Raw genomic sequence first — 20384 nt, forward strand, 5'->3', positions numbered from 1 at the left:
TATAAGGGAACATCAGTCAAATATGAGCATTTGATATTGTATGTGACTTGACAACAAAGACTGACTGTCAAAGATGACTTAGTAACATCCTTTGATATCTCTACTACACTCATTGATTGGTGATACAGTCACCTCCTCCTATACAGTGTATGTAATGATGGTTTGGTACTGTTGAGAATGTCATCACCAGGCCTAAATTGGAGCATGTAAATACCTGCAGAATACATTTGAATTGAACATTTTTTGTATGCACAAAGTCAAATGTACTAACTTCCTGTTGACTCTGATGATATGTCAAACATAACTACTGGAACACAGGAAGCTACAAACAGGAAATAAGTAGGACTTTTATTAATATGATACAACAAACTAATACAACAATAGGTGCATTTGAATGCGTGTGTGTACCTGCATGTGTGTGTGTGTACCTGCATGTGTGTGTGAAAATGTGTGTAAGTGTGATAGAGAGAGAGAGAGTGTGTGTGTGTGTGTGTGTGTGTGTGTGTGTGTGTGTGTGTGTGTGTGTGTGTGTGTGTGTGTGTGTGTGTGTGTGTGTGTGTGTGTGTGTGTGTGTGTGTGTGTGTGTGTGAGAGAGAGAGATAGAGAGAGAGAATGAAGAATAAAGTTGTGTACACTGTAAACTGCTGTATGTGTTATAGTACGTTGTCATGGTGATGTTAAAACACTTTTTCACAAATCCAATTGAGTTTCCTGTCACATGACATGTCATTCCATGCCTTAAGTGGAGTCCAATCTGTATGTATCTCAACACAGTCCTCCTCCCCAGTAGGATCTTTACTATCAGGCTGCTTGTCATTCCAGTACCTACAGGGTTAAAAACCATCAGATATCATGGTTACTACTAGTACCTACAGGGTTAATAACAGTCAGATATCATGGTTAATATCAGTACCTACAGGGTTAATAACAGTCAGATATCATGGTTAATATCAGTACCTACAGGGTTAATAACAGTCAGATATCATGGTTAATATCAGTACCTACAGGGTTAATAACAGTCAGATATCATGGTTAATACCAGTACCTACAGGGTTAACAACAGTCAGATATCATGGTTAATACCAGTACCTACAGGGTTAACAACAGTCAGATATCATGGTTAATACCAGTACCTACAGGGTTAACAACAGTCAGATATCATGGTTAATACCAGTACCTACAGGGTTAACAACAATAAGACATCACAGTTACAACATCACAATACTAAATCATATGTAGACATTTTTCATTTTATAGTTAACTGCGTTGACTGCTATCATCAATGTCAGTAACCTGCATAGAAAAGGTTGAATGGAGCCGTATTGACAAGATTAGTTATCATTTTTCACCTTGTGGTCAGTGGGGTGCCGTCCACCCATTTCCAGGTCCCCTCCTTAACAGAGTCAGTCAGACCAATCCAGACTCTCTTCTTGAGGTTGAAGAGAAAAGTCTGTTGTTGAGAAAGATAAATTAGCAGATGTATATGTTTGATCATATCTACCCGCTGCACACCCATTCCCTCTCCCTCTCCCTCTCACCTGTTCCTTATCACTGTTTATCATCACCAGGTCTGCTCCTCTCTTCAGACAGTCCTTTCTGCTCTCCTTCCAGGTTTTAGACTCAGTAGACAGGAAGTACCAACTGGATTCAAACTTCTGCCAGCCTTCAGGACAGGTTTGAAAATATTGATGAAAATGTGAATTTCCTTCTATTTATCACACTGGACACTTAGTGAAAGAACACAGACTGATGATAAGTTGTGTGGTATTAATGATAATTTATTACTGTAGGTTTACTCACTGAGATTGGTAAGCCTCCAGTTAAGAAAATATCTCTCAGTCTGTAGCTGGTCTCTCTCTTTAGTCAGGGTGTTGTAACTGGTCTGTAGCTGGTCTCTCTCTTTAGTCAGGGTGCTGTAACTGGTCTGTATCTGGTCTCTCTCTTTAGTCAGGGTGCTGTAACTGGTCTGTATCTGGTCTCTCTCTTTAGTCAGGTTGTTGTTGCTGGTCTGTAGCTGTTCTATCTCTGCAGATGAGTTGGTTTTATAGGCTGAGAAGCTTTTAGAGACGCCATCATCTGTTATAACAACAACAAAGTGTATCAATAAAATTGATAATCTGGTGAATTGTAGTAATTATAACTTCAGACTTACAGTAGACAGACAGGCCTATGATCCCAGCCAGTAGAACACACAGCAGCCCCAGACACACTGCAGCAACTAGGAAGGGTCTCTTCCCTGAGCTATCAGGCTCTGTGGACACAGGTACTGTACATAGCATCAATGAGACACAATCACACTTTTAAAGTGATGTTTTCTTACCCCATCTATCTTCCTGTTGAGGGGGACTTGTGGTTGTTAAAGATACAGCTGCTCACATTAACAGGAAATATAGTGGCCAGTTACAGTTATCTCCTAGCCTTGCTAATGTTAGCCAGCTAGCTCATGTTAGTAGAATTCATGCATATTCATATGTTTAGCAAATTCATAACATATTCTATGTTTGCATATTCGTAACATATACAAAATGTATTTTGTAACATATACAAAAGGTAAATCGTAACATCATAGAAATTGTCATTTGTAACATACAAAATGGATCATGGACATCCACAAATTGATACATATCATATGAAACCTATGATATTACACTAAATGGAGTGACTCGGATTTACGTACATAATAATAAAAAATGCAATGAGACCATGTTGGAAATACACATTGGCGATTTGCATTGGACTTTATGAACATCAAAATGAATGTTTCAGCAGTTAGTAAACATCCTAAAATACAGAGCCTCGAACATTTCAGATCATTTAACCTCTAGTCTGAATAAAGGAACAACGTTTCATTTAGAACATGTAGTATTTAGCATTTCATGTATTCATTTCCATAAGTATATCAATTCCAAAGCGTTCCCCTGTGAAGTAAGACCTATATTTGGAAGACACATTGTATTCCGTTTTTGAATATGTAATAATCTGTTTGTTACAGTTTATTTTACTCAGTTGACTTTTGAAGTCTTGGAGCATGGGGCATCAACCATCCGCATCACATTAACATAGGCACAATTGTTTATGCGGCAAGTGGAAGGAGAATAACCATTAGTTTAATCTTCCATGTGTTTCTCTCTATGACTGTGGTGTATTTACCAGTGTTCTGAGATTCAGGTTGTTTATCTGTGCTCCTGTTCACAGTATCCTGTCCACAGATCTCCCTGTCAACATTAGCATAAATATCCTCAGACTGCTCCGTATAAAGGCTCATTCTAATTGCCCCTTAAAATATACTTTGGTACTTTATGTATCTACACACTGTACAATGGACAGCATATTATGTTTTATATCCTGTTAACTTCTTTGGGCTAGTGGGCAGCACTTTCACTTTTGGATGAAATGTGTTCCCAGAGTAAACTGCCTCCTACTCAGTCCCAGATGCTAAAATATGCATACTATTAGTAGTATTGTATAGAAAACACTCTGAAGTTTCAAAAACTGTTTGAATGATGTCTGTGAGTATAACAGAACTCATATGTCAGGCAAAACCTGAGAAAAAATCCAAACAGGGAGTGGTAAATCTGAGGTTTGTAGTTTTGAACTCGGCCCTATCGAATACACAGTGGGATATGGGCAATGTTGCACTTTCTACACCTTCCGCTAGATGTCAACAGTATTTAGAACCCTGAATGAGGCTTATACTGTGAAGTGGGACCGGATGAGAGCTGTTTGAGTGAGTGGTCTGGCAGAGTGTCAAAGCCTCATGATGCGTGGTCACGAGAGAGTTAGCTCTCGTTCCATGGCTTTTCGACAGACAATGGAATTCTCCGGTTGGAACATTATTGATCTTTTATGATAAAAACATCCTAAAGATTGATTCTATACTTAGTTTGACAAGTTTCTTCGACCTGTAATATAACTTTTTGAACGTTTCGTCCGACTGGACCAGATCGCGCTTTTGGATTTGTTTACCAAACGCCCTAACAAAAGAAGCTATTGGACATAAATGATGGACATTATCGAACAAAACAAGCATTTATTGTGGAACTGCGATTCCTGGGAGTGCATTCTGATGAAGATCATCATAGGTAAGTTAATATTTATCATGCTATTTGTGACTAATGTTGACTGAGCAAAATGGCAGATATTTATTTTGGCTGGTTTGGTCTCTGAGCGCCGATCTCAGACTATGCTTTTTCAGGAAAGTTTTTTTTTAATCTGACACAGCGGTTAAAGTCCATCATTTATGTCCAAATACCTCCTCCTTGTTCGAACCTAGAGTTCACAAATCTAAATTCATGAACCGCGATCCCTAAGTCCAGACGAAAAGTCAAAAAAGTTCAGTTACAGTCCGTAGAAACATGTAAAACAACGTAAAGAATCAATCTTTAGGATTTTTTAACATAACTCTTCAATAATGTTTTAACCGGAGAATTCCTTTGTCTGTAGAATTGCAGTGGAACGCAGGTCGCTCTCACATGAGCGTGCATGATCAACTCATGCCACTCTGGCAGACACCTGACTCAAAGAGCTCTCCTTCCCTCATTCTTCACAGTAGAAGCCTCAAACAAGGTTCTAAAGACTATTGACATCTAGTGGAAGCCGTAGAAAGTGCATTATGACCCCATAGACACTGTATATTCGATAGGCAATGATTTTGAAACACTATGAACCTCAGATTTACCACTTCCTGGTTTGGATTTTCTTCTCAGGTTTTTGCCTGCCATATGAGTTCTGTTATACTCACAAACATCATTTAAACAGTTTTAAAAACATCAGCGTGTTTTCTATCCACAATACTAATAATATGCATATATTCGCTTCTGGGACTGAAAAGCAGGAAGTTTACTCTGGGCACGCTTTTCATCCGAACGTGAAAATGCTGCCCCCTATCCCAAACAGTGTGAGTGTTTCCTCTCAGTAATGTTCTGCCCTCTGCGTGTGTCCAGGTCACACTGTTTTAAGTATCCAATCACATTCATTCAGGAAGCTGGTAGACCTTGTAAAATAACTTTGTTCCTTCATTTATTAATCTGTGCTTTGTTATTCTTATTATTAAAGTGATAAGCATAGGCTAATAATTGGTCCCACATTTTTGGAAAATCACATGACATGTTTCTAATAAAAATAATGAAGAATAATTTTCCAGAGTACAGTATGTCTACATTCTCTCCTCTAAATCTAAACACAACAATTATTCGTCTTCCTCATTCTCTTAATTTTCTTCTTCCTCCTCTGTGTCTTTCTGACACTAAGGCTCTATCTCAATTAGACTCTCCTCTCCACCTATCTCCTCACCTCCTCATATCTACTCCTTTCTCCTCTCGTCCTATCTCCACTCCTCCTATCCTCTTATCTCCTCTCCTCCGTACCACTGTATCCAACCATCAACATAGTAATTACTACCAGCTAGCTAATGTTATTAGAATTCATATCTTTAGGACATTCGTAACATATTGTTTGTTTTTGCAAATTCGTAACATATCATACAACATGGTTGATGGGCATCCACAAATTGATACATACCATATGAAAGGTAATATATCATATTAAAATGGAGTGTCTCTGATATACGTACAGAATAATACAACATGTTTTGAGACTAGGTTGGAAATACACAGTGGTGAGTTACAGTACATACTGAAGGACTTTATCAGCATAGTAATTACTAGACTACAAGAAAAACACAGAGAGAGAGTTTCCAATCTCGTTCCTAAAAGTGTATGTTTTGATTCATGGATGTCATTCCATGAGAACTGTAGATGCATCAAAGAAGCAAAGTACTATTTGCATTTGAAAATGTAATGGAAAGAGAGAGAGATTAAAAATAAATAAAAAAACTGGATCTGTGAGAAAGTGATGTAACATCAACCTACTATAACAATGTTCTCTCACGCACACACACACACACACACACACACACACACACACACACACACACACACACACACACACACACACACACACACACACACACACACACACACACACACACACACACACACACACCACACACACACACACACCCCTCCTACTCAAAACACATTGGAGAATACAATCCTAGGGGAGGGACCTTGGACCTTCCCCTCTAATAGGGTTGAGTGTGTGTTACCCGAGAACTGGTCTCCTGGTCCAATATTAGGAGCCGTGTCTGCTGTATTCTCACTGACGTAGATATCCACAATCCTCTCCTCCATCTCACCTCTGTCAAACTTGACCTTCTTGTTCATATCTGGCTCAGCATAGATGACCATTGACATCTTTAACAATGCCTGGGTCTTTCTTTCTATGTAGGTCTACTATACATTAAGTCTCTGCTTCTAGTGATATCTCTGTCTCTGATTCATCTGTGTGTGTCTATCTGTGTGAAGACTGTAGGTGTTAACTCCATAGGGAAGTATCATAAATATGACACGGGTAATTGTAGCTATACTAATACAAAAAATAGAACAAGTTTGCATACTTTTGCTTGTGTGCATGTGTATGGGTCTGTGTGTGTGTGTGTGTGTGTGTGTGTGTGTGTGTGTGTGTGTGTGTGTGTGTGTGTGTGTGTGTGTGTGTGTGTGTGTGTGTGTGTGTGTGTGTGTGTGTGTGTGTGTGTGTGTGTGTGTGTGAGAGATGGTTACAGTGGTTATTGTTAAACCATTTTCTGCAGAACAATATAAATCATTCCATGTCTCTACATGTTCATCTTGTCCAGAGTATTTCTCAACACAGTCCTCCTGTCCAGGGAACAGGACTTGCTATTTGTGATGATTGACGGGACACTATCATACCAGGAAGATATAGATCATAGAGGGGAAGTGGAGAACAAAGACTAGTTGTTAACATATATTAAATATCATATGTAACAGCCCCAAGATAATTCAGGGAGTTTCCATCATGGTCGGTTGTTATACAACCCGGGATTGAACACTGCTGCGCCACTCAGCCCCCCAATTTAGCAGACGCTCTTCTCTAGAGTGACTTACAAAAGCAATTAGGTTTAATTGCCTTGCTCAAGGCCACACCGACAGATATTTTTTACATAGTCGGCCCGGGAATTCGAACCAGCAACCTTTCGGTTACTGGCCTATCGATCTTAACTGTTAGAAGTCCTGCCGCCCTCTCTCTTCATGAACCTGATTGGTCGAGGAGATTTTGAGTGACAGCTGGTTGAATGACTGAGAAGATTCACTTCACTTCCCATATTGGGGAACAACAATCAAATATGATCGAGGAGATTTTGATATTGTGCTTATATCTTTTTTTATTTATTTTACCTTTATTTAACTCGGCAAGTCAGTTAAGAACAAATTCTTATTTTCAATGACAGCCTAGGAACAGTGGGTTAACTGGTCTAGGAACAGTGGGTTAACTGGTCTAGGAACAGTGGGTTAACTGGTCTAGGAACAGTGGGTTAACTGGTCTAGGAACAGTGGGTTAACTGGTCTAGGAACAGTGGGTTAACTGGTCTAGGAACAGTGGGTTAACTGGTCTAGGAACAGTGGGTTAACTGGTCTAGGAACAGTGGGTTAACTGGTCTAGGAACAGTGGGTTAACTGGTAACTTGACAACAACGACTTACTGTCAAAGATAATTAGGAAAACACAGCAGCCCCAGATACACTGCAGCAACTCCAGAGGGTCTCTTCCACCACTGAACATGTACTGAATCACAAATGATTAAAGCTAAATCTTTGGTAATGTACTTTACTGTATCATCCAGGAATGGGACACAAAAAGGTCTAGTACTACCAGGTAATCTCCACTGTATTATGTATAACATTATGTGTGTGTGTGTGTGTGTGTGTTCGTGCAATCTTACCTGAAGCAACAACTCCATCTCTTGGACTGGACTTGAAGGCTCTTAGGTTGGAATATAATTGGCCGTCAATGTCTGTGTTCTTCATTGCATCGTCATTAAATCCATCTGGGATTTCATAGACTCCCTCTGACATCTTAACACACTGCTGATAAAATACAGTAACTTCTACATCTAATCTCAACTCTAATATACATCTGTCCTGTGTCTTCTCCCTACACTGTCCTGGGTCTGTGTGACTTTAGGTAGTGAAACTCTTTGTCAGTCATCCGCAGTGGATGGTAAATTGTGAAATCAACACAACACAGGCCACCACATGACTCCCACCAGCCTTAGTATGATAATATAATACATATGATATGACTCCCACCAGCCTTAGTATGATAATATAATACATATGATATGACTCCCACCAGTCTTAGTTTGATAATATAATACATTACATTACTATATATCATGCTATACAATGTATGTGTGAATTCACAGGGTCCCAATTTTGGATGTGCTAAAATAAATTGGGATCATGTTAATTGACATATACACTACATATATCCTGACTGAGTTTACTGCACCCCAGCCTTCAAATGGAGAACACATTATGGCTCTCACTCTGTGACTGGTGGTGTAGGGGGAGAAGTTGCCCCTTGATGCTGATCTTAGGTTGGTTTTACATTTCCACCACTAATGGTTAAGGTTAAGATTGGGGGAGGGAAACCTGATCCTAGATCTGTACCTAGGGGAAACTTCCCCCTGAAGTGTGACCGGCCACCGATGGCCATATAGGGGTCTTTATTCTATCTATGCTGACTGTGAATAGTTACTCACAATGAAAAAGCAGAAGTTCTGACAACATCTCCATAGTTTCACTTTTAAGAGAATAGAAAGAAGAATAAAAAGCCGTCACATGTATTACGGGAAAACATTCATATATCCACCCTGTCTTTCAGTATAACATAACATATACATACCAGTTACATCTAATGACACAACTCTCTCTGCACTGATTCCACTGTTCCACATGACATCTACCTACATGATCTATTATACAACTCTACAGCTCTACTCTATTCCACAGGAGGAGAGAAAGCATCACACAGATCATTAGATAGGGACAGAGTCAAAGGTGTCCCTCTGGTGGACGTAGTACTAACTACAGATATAACTGTAGTGTTGGTAACAGAGACCTGGGTGGATGTAGTACTAACTGCAGATATAACTGTAGTGTTGGTAACAGAGACCTGGGTGGATGTAGTACTAACTACAGATATAACTGTAGTGTTGGTAACAGAGACCTGGGTGGATGTAGTACTAACTACAGATATAACTGTAGTGTTGGTAACAGAGACCTGGGTGGATGTAGTACTAACTACAGATATAACTGTAGTGTTGGTAACAGAGACCTGGGTGGATGTAGTACTAACTACAGATATAACTGTAGTGTTGGTAACAGAGACCTGGGTGGATGTAGTACTAACTACAGATATAACTGTAGTGTTGGTAACAGAGACCTGGGTGGATGTAGTACTAACTACAGATATAACTGTAGTGTTGGTAACAGAGACCTGGGTGGATGTAGTACTAACTACAGATATAACTGTAGTGTTGGTAACAGAGACCTGGGTGGATGTAGTACTAACTACAGATATAACTGTAGTGTTGGTAACAAAGACCTGGGTGGATGTAGTACTAACTACAGATATAACTGTAGTGTTGGTAACAGAGACCTGGGTGGATGTAGTACTAACTACAGATATAACTGTAGTGTTGGTAACAGAGACCTGGGTGGATGTAGTACTAACTGCAGATATAACTGTAGTGTTGGTAACAGAGACCTGGGTGGATGTAGTACTAACTACAGATATAACTGTAGTGTTGGTAACAGAGACCTGGGTGGATGTAGTACTAACTACAGGTACAGCTGTCGTGTTGGTGACAGAGACCTGGGTGGATGTAGTACTAACTACAGGTACAGCTGTAGTGTTGGTGACAGAGACCTGGGTGGATGTAATACTAACTACAGGTACATCTGTAGTGTTGGTGACAGAGACCTGGGTGGATGTAGTACTAACTACAGGTACAGCTGTAGTGTTAGTGACAGAGACCTGGGTGGATGTAGTACTAACTACAGGTACAGCTATAGTGTTGGGGACAGAGGCCTGGGTGGATGTAGTACTAACTACAGGTATAGCTGTAGTGTTGGTGACAGAGACCTGGGTGGATGTAGTACTAACTACAGATATAACTGTAGTGTTGGTAACAGAGACCTGGGTGGATGTAGTACTAACTACAGATATAACTGTAGTGTTGGTAACAGAGACCTGGGTGGATGTAGTACTAACTACAGGTACAGCTGTAGTGTTGGTGACAGAGACCTGGGTGGATGTAGTACTAACTACAGGTACAGCTGTAGTGTTGGTGACAGAGACCTGGGTGGATGTAATACTAACTACAGGTACATCTGTAGTGTTGGTGACAGAGACCTGGGTGGATGTAGTACTAACTACAGGTACAGCTGTAGTGTTAGTGACAGAGGCCTGGGTGGATGTAGTACTAACTACAGGTATAGCTGTAGTGTTGGTGACAGAGACCTGGGTGGATGTAGTACTAACTACAGATATAACTGTAGTGTTGGTAACAGAGACCTGGGTGGATGTAGTACTAACTACAGGTACAGCTGTCGAGTTGGGCACATGGGCACAGTTTCCCAAAAGCATATTAAGGCTAAATAGCAGATTAAGGCTAAATTAATCTTAGAACATCGTTGAAACGATGGACTTAGCCTTAAGATACTTTTGGGAAACGGGGCCCTGGCCTTTAGAGTTCACAACCACCCCCACAGAGTCCTTCACTGAGCCCAGACACACACCCTCGTTGCCTTGCCCTGTCCACTACCACCAGCTCTACCTTCTTTGAACAGCAGGTTGCTCTGTAGGCCACCCGGGCCACATTATTGGCCCTGAGGCGCACGACTGTAGAAGTGTTGAGGATCCCATTGCCCTGGATGAAGATAAAATATTTTAAAATATCTGCCACAGCAACATATATTTGAATCATTTGAATAATTTTAGTTTTGTGCACAAATGTGATGACTAAATTGTCTTATTTGGAATTTTCTCATTTGGATTCTCAATGTGGACTTGTTTGGAAAATTGTCTTTCTGGGCCGAGCCTCCGTTAAACTGCAGTACCAAAACAAAACTGTAGGTGCAATCCAAATTGGGCTTCTATAATATAATAATAATATATGCCATTTAGCAGACGCTTTTATCCAAAGCGACTTACAGTCATGTGTGCATACATTCTACGTATGGGTGGTCCCAGGGATTGAACCCACTACCCTGGCGTTACAAGCGCCATGCTCTACCAACTGAGCTACAGAAGGCTTCTAGACCAGTACGCTGGTACCTTGGAGGAGACGCCTGGTAGACCTCACTGGGAGAGGTAAAATCTCTCACCGGGAGGGAGAAAGGAGAAGGGGAGAGAGGGGGGGGGATAGAGGAAGAGAGAGGGGATAGAGGGAGAGAGAGAGCAAGAGCTAATGTAGCTGATAACAACTGGTAGCTTACAGCCACCAATTCGCTCAAATCAGTGTTTGTGGGGCAGAGAGAATATGAGAAAAGGAGTCCATTTTAGAGTTTTGAAACAAGACCCTTACTTTGCTGACAACGGACAGGGTTACATCTGTTCCTGACGGGGTGCTAGCGGGCACCATGAGGCTCAGCGTACCATTGGCCGCAGCGCCCCCAGTCACCATGGAGATGTTGGCAGGGAAGGAAGAAGTGAATCTGCGATCGTTGGTCGCTCGGACGGTAAAGGTTCCTCAGGTTCTGTTGGCCGTTTCTACGTTGAATGGGACTGAAATGGTGGAAAACTATGGACAGAACAGGGCTTAGACTCTGATTGGTTAAGCAGTAGTAGTATTGATAAATGAGGCCTCAAGGCTCTGTATTTATGTTGATTTATTTTCCCTTTTGTACATTAACCATTTGCACATTGTTACAACACTGTATATATACATGATATGGAATTTGAAATGTCTTCATTCTTTTGGAACTTATGTGAGTGTAATGTTTACTGTTATTTTTATTGTTAATTTCACTTTTGTATATTATCTACTTCTCTTGCTTTGGCATATGTTTCCCATGACAATAAAGCCCCTTTAATTGAAATTAATTGAGAGACACAGAGAGACACACAGAGAGGAGACAGAATGTTTGTTACTGTGTTATTGTTACACCACTTTCTCACAGATCCAGTTATGATTTGTGCCACAATTGTCATCATTCCATGTCTTTACAGGGTCATCTTGTCTAAAGTATATCTCAGCACAGTCCTCCTGCCCATTATCATCAGGCTGTCCTGCGCTCCAGTACCTAAACAACACAGAGAACCAGACAGTCAGACACTGTGGTACAAACATCCTCCTCATTTATACACACAGTCCTACGTTTTGAAGACACACTCTGTAAGATGATCATACCATTATCAAGAATGGGCCCTTAACACATTTCACTACATTCATATGTAAATATTAGCTGGTTGTATAATACATCTATAGTTCTCATTGAATGACATTCATGAGTGGAAACATACCTTTTTATGAACATATCTTTTTTTTTTTTAATCACCATATCAACTGGTAAAATGGTCAAATCTCTCACCCTGTGGTCAGTGATGTGCCGTCCACCCACTTCCAGGTCCCCTCAGTGACAGAGTCGGTCAGACCAATCCAGGCTCTCAGGTGGAGGTTGAAGAGAAATGTCTGTTGTTGAGAAAGATAAAAACATATTATACTGCACATATTAGTGTATTAGTGTAATTTCTCTCTCTCTCTCCTCTCTCTCTCTCTGTCTCTCTCTGTCTCTCTCTCTCTCTCTCTCTCTCTCTCTCTGTCTCTCTGTGTCTCTCTCTCTCTGTCTCTGTCTCTCTCTCTCTCTCTCTCTCTCTCTCTCTGTCTCTCTCTGTCTCTCTCTCTCTCTCTCTTTCTGTGTCTCTCTCTCTGTCTCTCTCTCTCTGTCTCTCTCTCTCTGTCTCTCTCTCTCTGTCTCTCTCTCTCTGTCTCTCTCTCTCTCTGTCTCTCTCTCTCTGTGTCTCTCTCTCTGTGTCTCTCTCTCTGTCTCTCTCTCTCTGTCTCCCTCTCTGTCTCTCTCTCTCTCTCTGTCTCTCTGTCTCTCTCTGTCTCTCTCTCGCTCTCTCTGTCTATCTCTCTCTGTGTCTATCTCTCTGTCTCTCTCTGTCTCTCTCTCTCTGTCTCCCTCTCTGTCTCTCTCTCTCTCTCTCTCTCTCTCTCTCTCTCTCTCTCTCTCTCTCTCTCTCTCTCTCTCTCTCTCTCTCTCTCTCTCTCTGTCTATCTCTCTCTGTGTCTCTCTCTCTGTCTCTCTCTCTCTCTCTCTGTCTCTCTCTCTCTCTCTCTCTCTCTCTCTCTCTCTCTCTCTCTCTCTCTCTCTCACACACCTGTTCCTCTCTGCTGTTTATGATCACGAGGTCGGCTCCTCTCCTCTTACAATTCTGTCTGCTCTCCTCCCAGGTTTTCTTCTCAGTAGAGAGGAAGTACAAACTGGAGTCAAAGTACCTCCATCCCTCCTGACAATGCTGCCCTGTTGAAGAGCAAAGGTGAACACATTGAGAAACTTAGCCAGTATCTTTATACTCATAAAGCCATGATATATAATTACTGTTGATTTTACTTCGAATTTATCACAGTTATATCTCACCCATCACAAAAAGCTTTGCCTGAATATGGCCTTTCTCTTCAGTCAGGTTGTTGTATTTGGTCTGTAACTGGTCTCTCTCTTCAGTCAGGTTGTTGTATTTGGTCTGTAACTGGTCTCTCTCTTCAGTCAGGTTGCTGTATCTGGTCTGTAACTGGTCTCTCTCTTCAGTCAGGTTGTTGTATCTGGTCTGTAACTGGTCTCTCTCTTCAGTCAGGTTGTTGTATCTGGTCTGTAACTGGTCTCTCTCTTCAGTCAGGTTGTTGTATCTGGTCTGTAACTGGTCTCTCTCTTCAGTCAGGTTGTTGTATTTGGTCTGTAACTGGTCTCTCTCTTCAGTCAGGTTGTTGTATCTGGTCTGTAGCTGGTCTCTCTCTTCAGTCAGGTTGTTGTATCTGGTCTGTAACTGGTCTCTCTCTTCAGTCAGGTTGTTGTATCTGGTCTGTAACTGGTCTCTCTCTTCAGTCAGGTTGTTGTATCTGGTCTGTAACTGGTCTCTCTCTTCAGTCAGGTTGCTGTATCTGGTCTGTAACTGGTCTCTCTCTTCAGTCAGGTTGTTGTATCTGGTCTGTAACTGGTCTCTCTCTTCAGTCAGGTTGTTGTATCTGGTCTGTAACTGGTCTCTCTCTTCAGTCAGGTTGCTGTATCTGGTCTGTAACTGGTCTCTCTCTTCAGTCAGGTTGTTGTATCTGGTCTGTAACTGGTCTCTCTCTTCAGTCAGGTTGCTGTATCTGGTCTGTAACTGGTCTCTCTCTTCAGTCAGGTTGTTGTATCTGGTCTGTAACTGGTCTCTCTCTTCAGTCAGGTTGCTGTATCTGGTCTGTAACTGGTCTCTCTCTTCAGTCAGGTTGTTGTATCTGGTCTGTAACTGGTCTCTCTCTTCAGTCAGGTTGCTGTATCTGGTCTGTAACTGGTCTCTCTCTGCAGTTGTGTTTGTCTCATAAAGGGAACAACTCTGTGACAAGATGTTCCTTTTATCCTCAGAATCTTTGATGACTCTGTTATCTACAAAGTATAAACACATAGTTACTAGGTAAAACATCAGGTAAATAGGCTTAGTAACAAGCACCTCTATATAACTGGGTGATAAGCAATGAACTTGGACACAAACTCACAGTAGACAGACAGGCCTATGATCCCAGCCAGTAGGAGAACACACAGCAGCCCCAGAAACACTGCAGCAACTAGCAAGCATCTCTTCCCTGATCTATCAGGCTCTGTGGACACATACAATATACTGTTATGTTTTGTGTGTGTGTGTTTTACCTGAGTGCTGGTCTCCTGGTCCATTATTAGGAGCAGTGTCCTCTGTCTCTTCTCTCTTGGTGCTGGTCTCACCGTCTCTCAGGGTGTCTGCACTGACGTAGATATCCACAATCCTCTCCTTCATCTCACCTCTGTCAAACTTTACCTTCTTGTTCATATCTGGTTCAGTATAGATGACCTTTGACATCTTTAACAATGCCTGGGTCTTTCATTCTATGTAGGTCTACTATACATTAAGTCTCTGATTCTAGAATTAATGTGGTGGTCTTCCAACATGGCCACCAGGAGATGTTGTATGTCAACTGCAGGCCCTCTATACGTTAAGTCTCTGCTTCTAGTGATGTCTCTGTCTCTGAGTCATCTGTGTTTCTGTGTCTGTCACTGCTGTAGCTGTTAACTGTATGGAAGTAACAACAAAATTACATGGGAAGTTGTGGCTATGATAATACAAAAATGTTTACAAGTTTGAAAACTTGTGTGTGTAGTTGTGTGAGAGATTGTTACAGTGGTTATTGTTAAACCATTTTCTGCTGCATAATATAAATGATTCCATGTCTCTACATGATCATCTTGTCCAGAGTGTATCTCAACATATTCCTCCTGCCCAGGGAATGGGACTTGCTATTTGTGATGATGGACAGGACACTATGATACCAGGAAGATATAGATCATAGAGGGGAAGTGGAGAACAAAGACTATCTGTTAAAATATATTAAAAATCATATATAACAGTCAAACATGAACATTTGATGTTGTGCTTATATGTAACTTGACAATAAAGACTGACTGTCGAAGATTATTAGAACACACAGCAGCCCCAGACACACTGCAGCAACTCCAGAGGGTCTCTTCCACCACTGAACATGTACTGAATAACACATTATTAAAGTAAGATCTTTAGTAATGTGTATTACTGTATCATCTAGGAATGGGACAAATAAAGGCATAGAAATACTGGGTAATCTCTCCTTTTTAATATATTATGTGTAATTTGTGTGTGTGTGTGTGTGTGTGTGTGTGTGTGTGTGTGTGTGTGTGTGTGTGTGTGTGTGTGTGTGTGTGTGTGTGTGTGTGTGTGTGTGTGTGTGTGTGTGTGTGTGTGTGTGTGTGTGTGTGTGTGTTCGTGCAATCTTACCTGAAGCAACAATTCCATCTCTTGTACTGGGCTTGAAGGCTCTTACATTGGAATATATTTGGCCATCGATGTCTGTGTTCTTCATTACATCAGGCTCATCGTCTTCAAATCCATCTGAGTTTTCATAGACTCCTTCTGACATCTTAAAATTGTGCTCAAATACAGTAACTTCTACTTCTAACCTCAACTCTAATGTACGTTTGTAGCTGTGTCGTCTCCCTGTGCTGTTCTGCGTCTGTGTGACTTTAGGTAGTGAAACTCCTTTTCAGTCAACCACAGTGGATGACAAATTGTGAAATCAACATAACACTGACCACCATGTGACTTCCACCAGCCTTAGTTTGATAATATACATTATGTGACTCTATATCATGATATATGATGCATGTGTGAATTCACAGGGTCCCAATTTTTCATGTTCTAAAAAAAATTGGGATCCTGTTAATTGACATATACACTACATAGATCATGACTGAGTTTACTGCACCCCCAGTCTTCAAATGGAGAACACATTATGGCTCTCACTCTGTGACTGGAGGTGTAGGGGGGAGTTGCCCCTAGATGCTGATCTTTGGTCAGTTTTATATTTCTTCCACAAATGGTTAAGGTTGGGATTGGGGGAAAGTAACCTGATCCTAGATCTGTACTTAGGGGAAACTTCCCCCTGTGTTGTGACCGGCCACCAATGGCCATGTAGGGGTCTATGTTCTATCTATGTTGACTGTGAAGAGTTACTCAGAATGAAAAAGCAGAAGATCTGACAATATCTCCATAGTTTCAGTTAGACAGATTTAAGAGGAAGAAGAATAGAAACCCTTCACATGTATTATGATAAAACGTTCATATTTCCACCCTGTCATTCAGTACAACATAACATATACATACTGGTTACATCTAATGACACAACTCTCTCTGCACTGATTCCGCTGTTCCACATGACATCTACCTACATGATCTATTATACAACCCTATAGCTCTATTCTATTCCACAGGAGGAGAGAAAGCATCACACAGATCCTTAGATACAGAGTCTAAGTTGTCCCTCTGGTGGATGTAGTACTAACTACAGGTACAGCTGTAATGTTGGTGACAGAGACCTGGGTGGATGTATTACTAACTACAGGTACAGCTGTAGTGTTGGTGACAGAGACCTGGGTGGATGTATTACTAACTACAGGTACAGCTATAGTGTTGGTGACAGTTTATTAGTAAACACATGGTAATGGGGGGGGGGAGCTGGACCCAAGGAAAGAAACAAATATCCCAAAATCCCCTAAGCTAGACTAGCCTATTTCAACCACAGCTAACTAACTTACCAAAAATACAGTGGGTGGTCTGCCCAGTTCTAACTAGGGTATTTAACTAAGTTTACCTACGGGTAGTGTATGCCCATGGGTGACTTGTCTTAGTACCCCCTTTTCCCACCAGCAAACAAACACAAACACCATAACCCCAAAAAATACTCACAGGTGAGGACAAAGTGATATGGAGGTGCTCAAACAAAAGAGAGCTCAATACATAAAGAGAGATAGAGACAGTAGGAGAGCGTGAAATATAGAGATCTACATTTTTACGGATATTTTGTAGGCATTTCTGAACATGGCGCAATGTAAACTGAGGTTTTTGTATATAAATATGAACTTTATCGAACAAAACATATATGTATTGTGTAACATGAAGTCATATGAGTGTCATCTGATGAAGATCATCAAAGGTTAGTGATTCATTTTATCTCTTTCTGCTTTTTGGGACTCCTGTCTTACTGTGTTTGTCTGGGATTTTGCGGTGACCTAACATAATAGTTTGTGGTGCTTTCACTGAAAAGCCTATTTGAAATTGGACCCTTTGGTGGGATTAATAACAAGATTACCTTTAAAATGGTATGAGATACATGTATGTTGGAGGAATTTTAACTATGAGATTTCTGTTTCTGAATTTGGCGCCCTGCACTTTCAGTGGCTGTTGTCATATCGGTCCCGTTACCAGGATTACAGCCATAAGAAGTTAAGTACTGCAGCTCATCTCCTCCTCATGGACTGCACCAGATTTGGCAGTTTTTGGTATGAGATGTTACCCCACTCTTCCACCAAGGCACCTGCAAGTTCCCTGACATTTCTGGGGGGAATGGTCCTAGCCCTTACTCTCCGATCCAACAGGTCCCAGACATGCTCAATGGGTTAGAGATCCGGGCTCTTTGGCAGAACACAGACATTCCTGTCTTGAGGGAAATTACGCACAGAACGAGTCGTATGTGTCATGCCCTGACCTTAGAGAGCCTTTTTATTTCTCTATTTGGTTAGGTCAGGGTGTGGTTTGGGGTTGGCATTCTAGTTTGTATATTTCTTTGTTGGCCGGATATGGTTCCCAATCAGAGGCAGCTGACTATCGTTTTTTCTGATTGGGGATCATACTTAGACAGCCCTTTTTCGCACCTATAGTTGTGGGATCTTGTTTTCTGTTTAGGTTCTTAGCCTTACAGAACTGTTTTGGTGTCATCAATAAAAAGATGATGTACGCCTACCATGCTGCGCCTTGGTCCACTCCTTCTACAAATGAGAGCCGTAACAGAGATCCCACCACCAACGGACCAAGCAGCGTGCCCCGGAGTGGAGGACATCAGGGACATGGGAGGAGATAATGGCAGGGCATGAGAGCCTGCCAAGGAAACATGCGGAAGGGGCGAGTGAGGAACGGCAGCGAGACCTGGAGTCACGGCAAGGATGGAAGCAAGAGAGGCCAGGACGCGTTGTGGCAGCTCCACGTACCAGGCTGCCAGTACGTCTCCTCAGTCCGGTGAGACCTGTTCCGGCTCCACCAACGAAGCCTCCAGTGATGATCCATGGCACGAAGCCTCCAGTGATGATCCATTGCCCGGAGACTGTAGTGATGATCCATGGCACAAGCCTCCAGTGATAATCCATGACCCGCAGCCTCCAGTGACGGTTCCCCGTCCGGAGCCTGCAGCGACGGTCCCCAGTCCGGAGCCTGCAGCGACGGTCCCCAGTCCGGAGCCTGCAGCGACGGTCTTCAGTCCGGAGCCTCCATTGACGGTCCCCAGTCCGGAGCCTCCAGCGAAGGTCCCCAGTCCGGGAGCCTGCAGCGACGGTCCTCAGTCCGGAGCCTGCAGTGACGGTCCCCAGTCCGGAGCCTCCAGCGACGGTCCCCAGTCCGGAGCCTCCAGCGAAGGTCCCCAGTCCGGAGCCTCCAGCGACGGTCCCCAGTCCGGAGCCTCCAGCGATGGTCCGCAGTCCGGAGCCTCCAGCGACGGTCCCCAGTCCGGAGCCTCCAGCGACGGTCCCCAGTCCGGAGCCTGCAGCGACGGTCCCCAGTCCGGAGCCTCCAGCTACGGTCCCCAGTCCGGAGCCTCCAGCGACGGTCCCCAGTCCGGAGCCTCCAGCGACGGTTCCCAGTCCAGAGCCTCCAGCGACGGTCCCCAGTCTGGAGTTTCCAGCGACGAGCTGCAGTCCAGAGCCTCCAGCGGGGGTTCCCAGTCCAGAGCCTCTTGCAACGATCCATGGTCCTGAGTCTCCATTGACGATCCACGATCCGGTTCCACAGAAGCAGAGGGATCGGCGGACGGAGCGGGGGCTACATCCCGAACTGGAGCCATCACAGAGGATAGATGCCCACACAGACCCTCCCATATTGAGTCAGGTTTTGCGGCAGGAGTCCGCACCTTCTTGGGGGTACTGTCACGCACTGACCTTAGATAGCCTTTTTATTTCTCTATTTGGTTAGGTTAGGGTGTGATTTGGGGTGGGCATTCTAGTTTGTATATGTCTTTGTTGGCCGGGTATGGTTCCCAATCAGAGGCAGCTGTCCATCGCTGTCTCTGATTGGGGATCATACTTAGGCAGCCATTTTTCCCACCTTCAGTTGTGGGATCTTGTTTTCTGTATAGTTTCTTAGCCTTACAGAACTGTGCGCTTTCGTTTTTTTGTCTTTGTTATTTTGTTTTGGTGTCATTCCACTCCTTGTCATTCCACTCCTTCTACAAACGAGAGCCGTAACAGTATGGCTGGTGGCATTGTCATGCTGGAGGGTCATATCAGGAAGAGCCTGCAGGAAAGGTACCACACGAGGGAGGAGGATGTCTTCCCTGTAACGCACAGTGTTGAGATTGTCTGCAATGACAACAAGCTCAGTCCGATGATGCTGTGACACACCGCCCCAGACCCTCCACCTCCAAATCGATCCCACTCTAAATAATTGCAAATGAAAACAAACAATTAAATATTGACCTCCATCCCTATATTGTCACAGAAATCACAATGAAACCTGCAGTGGACCCAGTGCTGTCAGTCACAGCACACCCATGGCACATCGGATGAAGTACCTGAGGGTGGAGCCATGGGTGGCGTGACAGAGGTGACTGTTGGAGCTGTTCTCTTCCTTTTCTGTGCTGCAGAGAGAAACAGTTGTCAGACAGAGCATGTTTCATGAAAACAATTTTCTACTTTTTACATCAATACCTCT

General features: G+C 42.7%; 1 protein-coding gene across 1 annotated transcript; it reads right to left on the reverse strand.

Moving 5' to 3' along the window:
- Positions 1–333: 333 nt before the first annotated feature.
- Positions 334–16142, reverse strand: LOC118375458 (C-type lectin domain family 4 member F-like). Its single transcript, XM_052464358.1, has 12 exons — positions 15909–16142; positions 14623–14724; positions 13511–14512; positions 13251–13393; positions 12458–12558; positions 12032–12169; positions 7801–8036; positions 2153–2266; positions 1801–2076; positions 1539–1663; positions 1350–1450; positions 334–825 (listed from the first exon to the last, which is right to left on the reverse strand). Exons 1-12 carry the CDS (start codon positions 16048–16050, stop codon positions 678–680), a joined length of 2628 nt encoding a protein of 875 aa, XP_052320318.1. The 5' UTR covers positions 16051–16142; the 3' UTR covers positions 334–677.
- Between the last annotated feature and the right edge of the window lie 4242 nt (positions 16143–20384).

This window comes from Oncorhynchus keta, chromosome 16 (assembly GCF_023373465.1).
Source record: "Oncorhynchus keta strain PuntledgeMale-10-30-2019 chromosome 16, Oket_V2, whole genome shotgun sequence".
NCBI classification, from domain to species: Eukaryota; Metazoa; Chordata; class Actinopteri; order Salmoniformes; family Salmonidae; genus Oncorhynchus; species Oncorhynchus keta.

Excerpts from the sequence above, each read along its gene's own strand:
- LOC118375458 (XM_052464358.1), bottom strand. The coding sequence starts at position 16,050 with ATGTCAGAAGGAGTCTATGAAAACTCAGATGGATTTGAAGACGATGAG. Across the intron at positions 12,559-13,250 it reads TAAACAGCAGAGAGGAACAG|ACATTTCTCTTCAACCTCCA; the intron begins GTGTGTGAGAGA and ends TCTCAACAACAG. Across the intron at positions 12,170-12,457 it reads GGCACATCACTGACCACAGG|GTACTGGAGCGCAGGACAGC; the intron begins GTGAGAGATTTG and ends TGTGTTGTTTAG.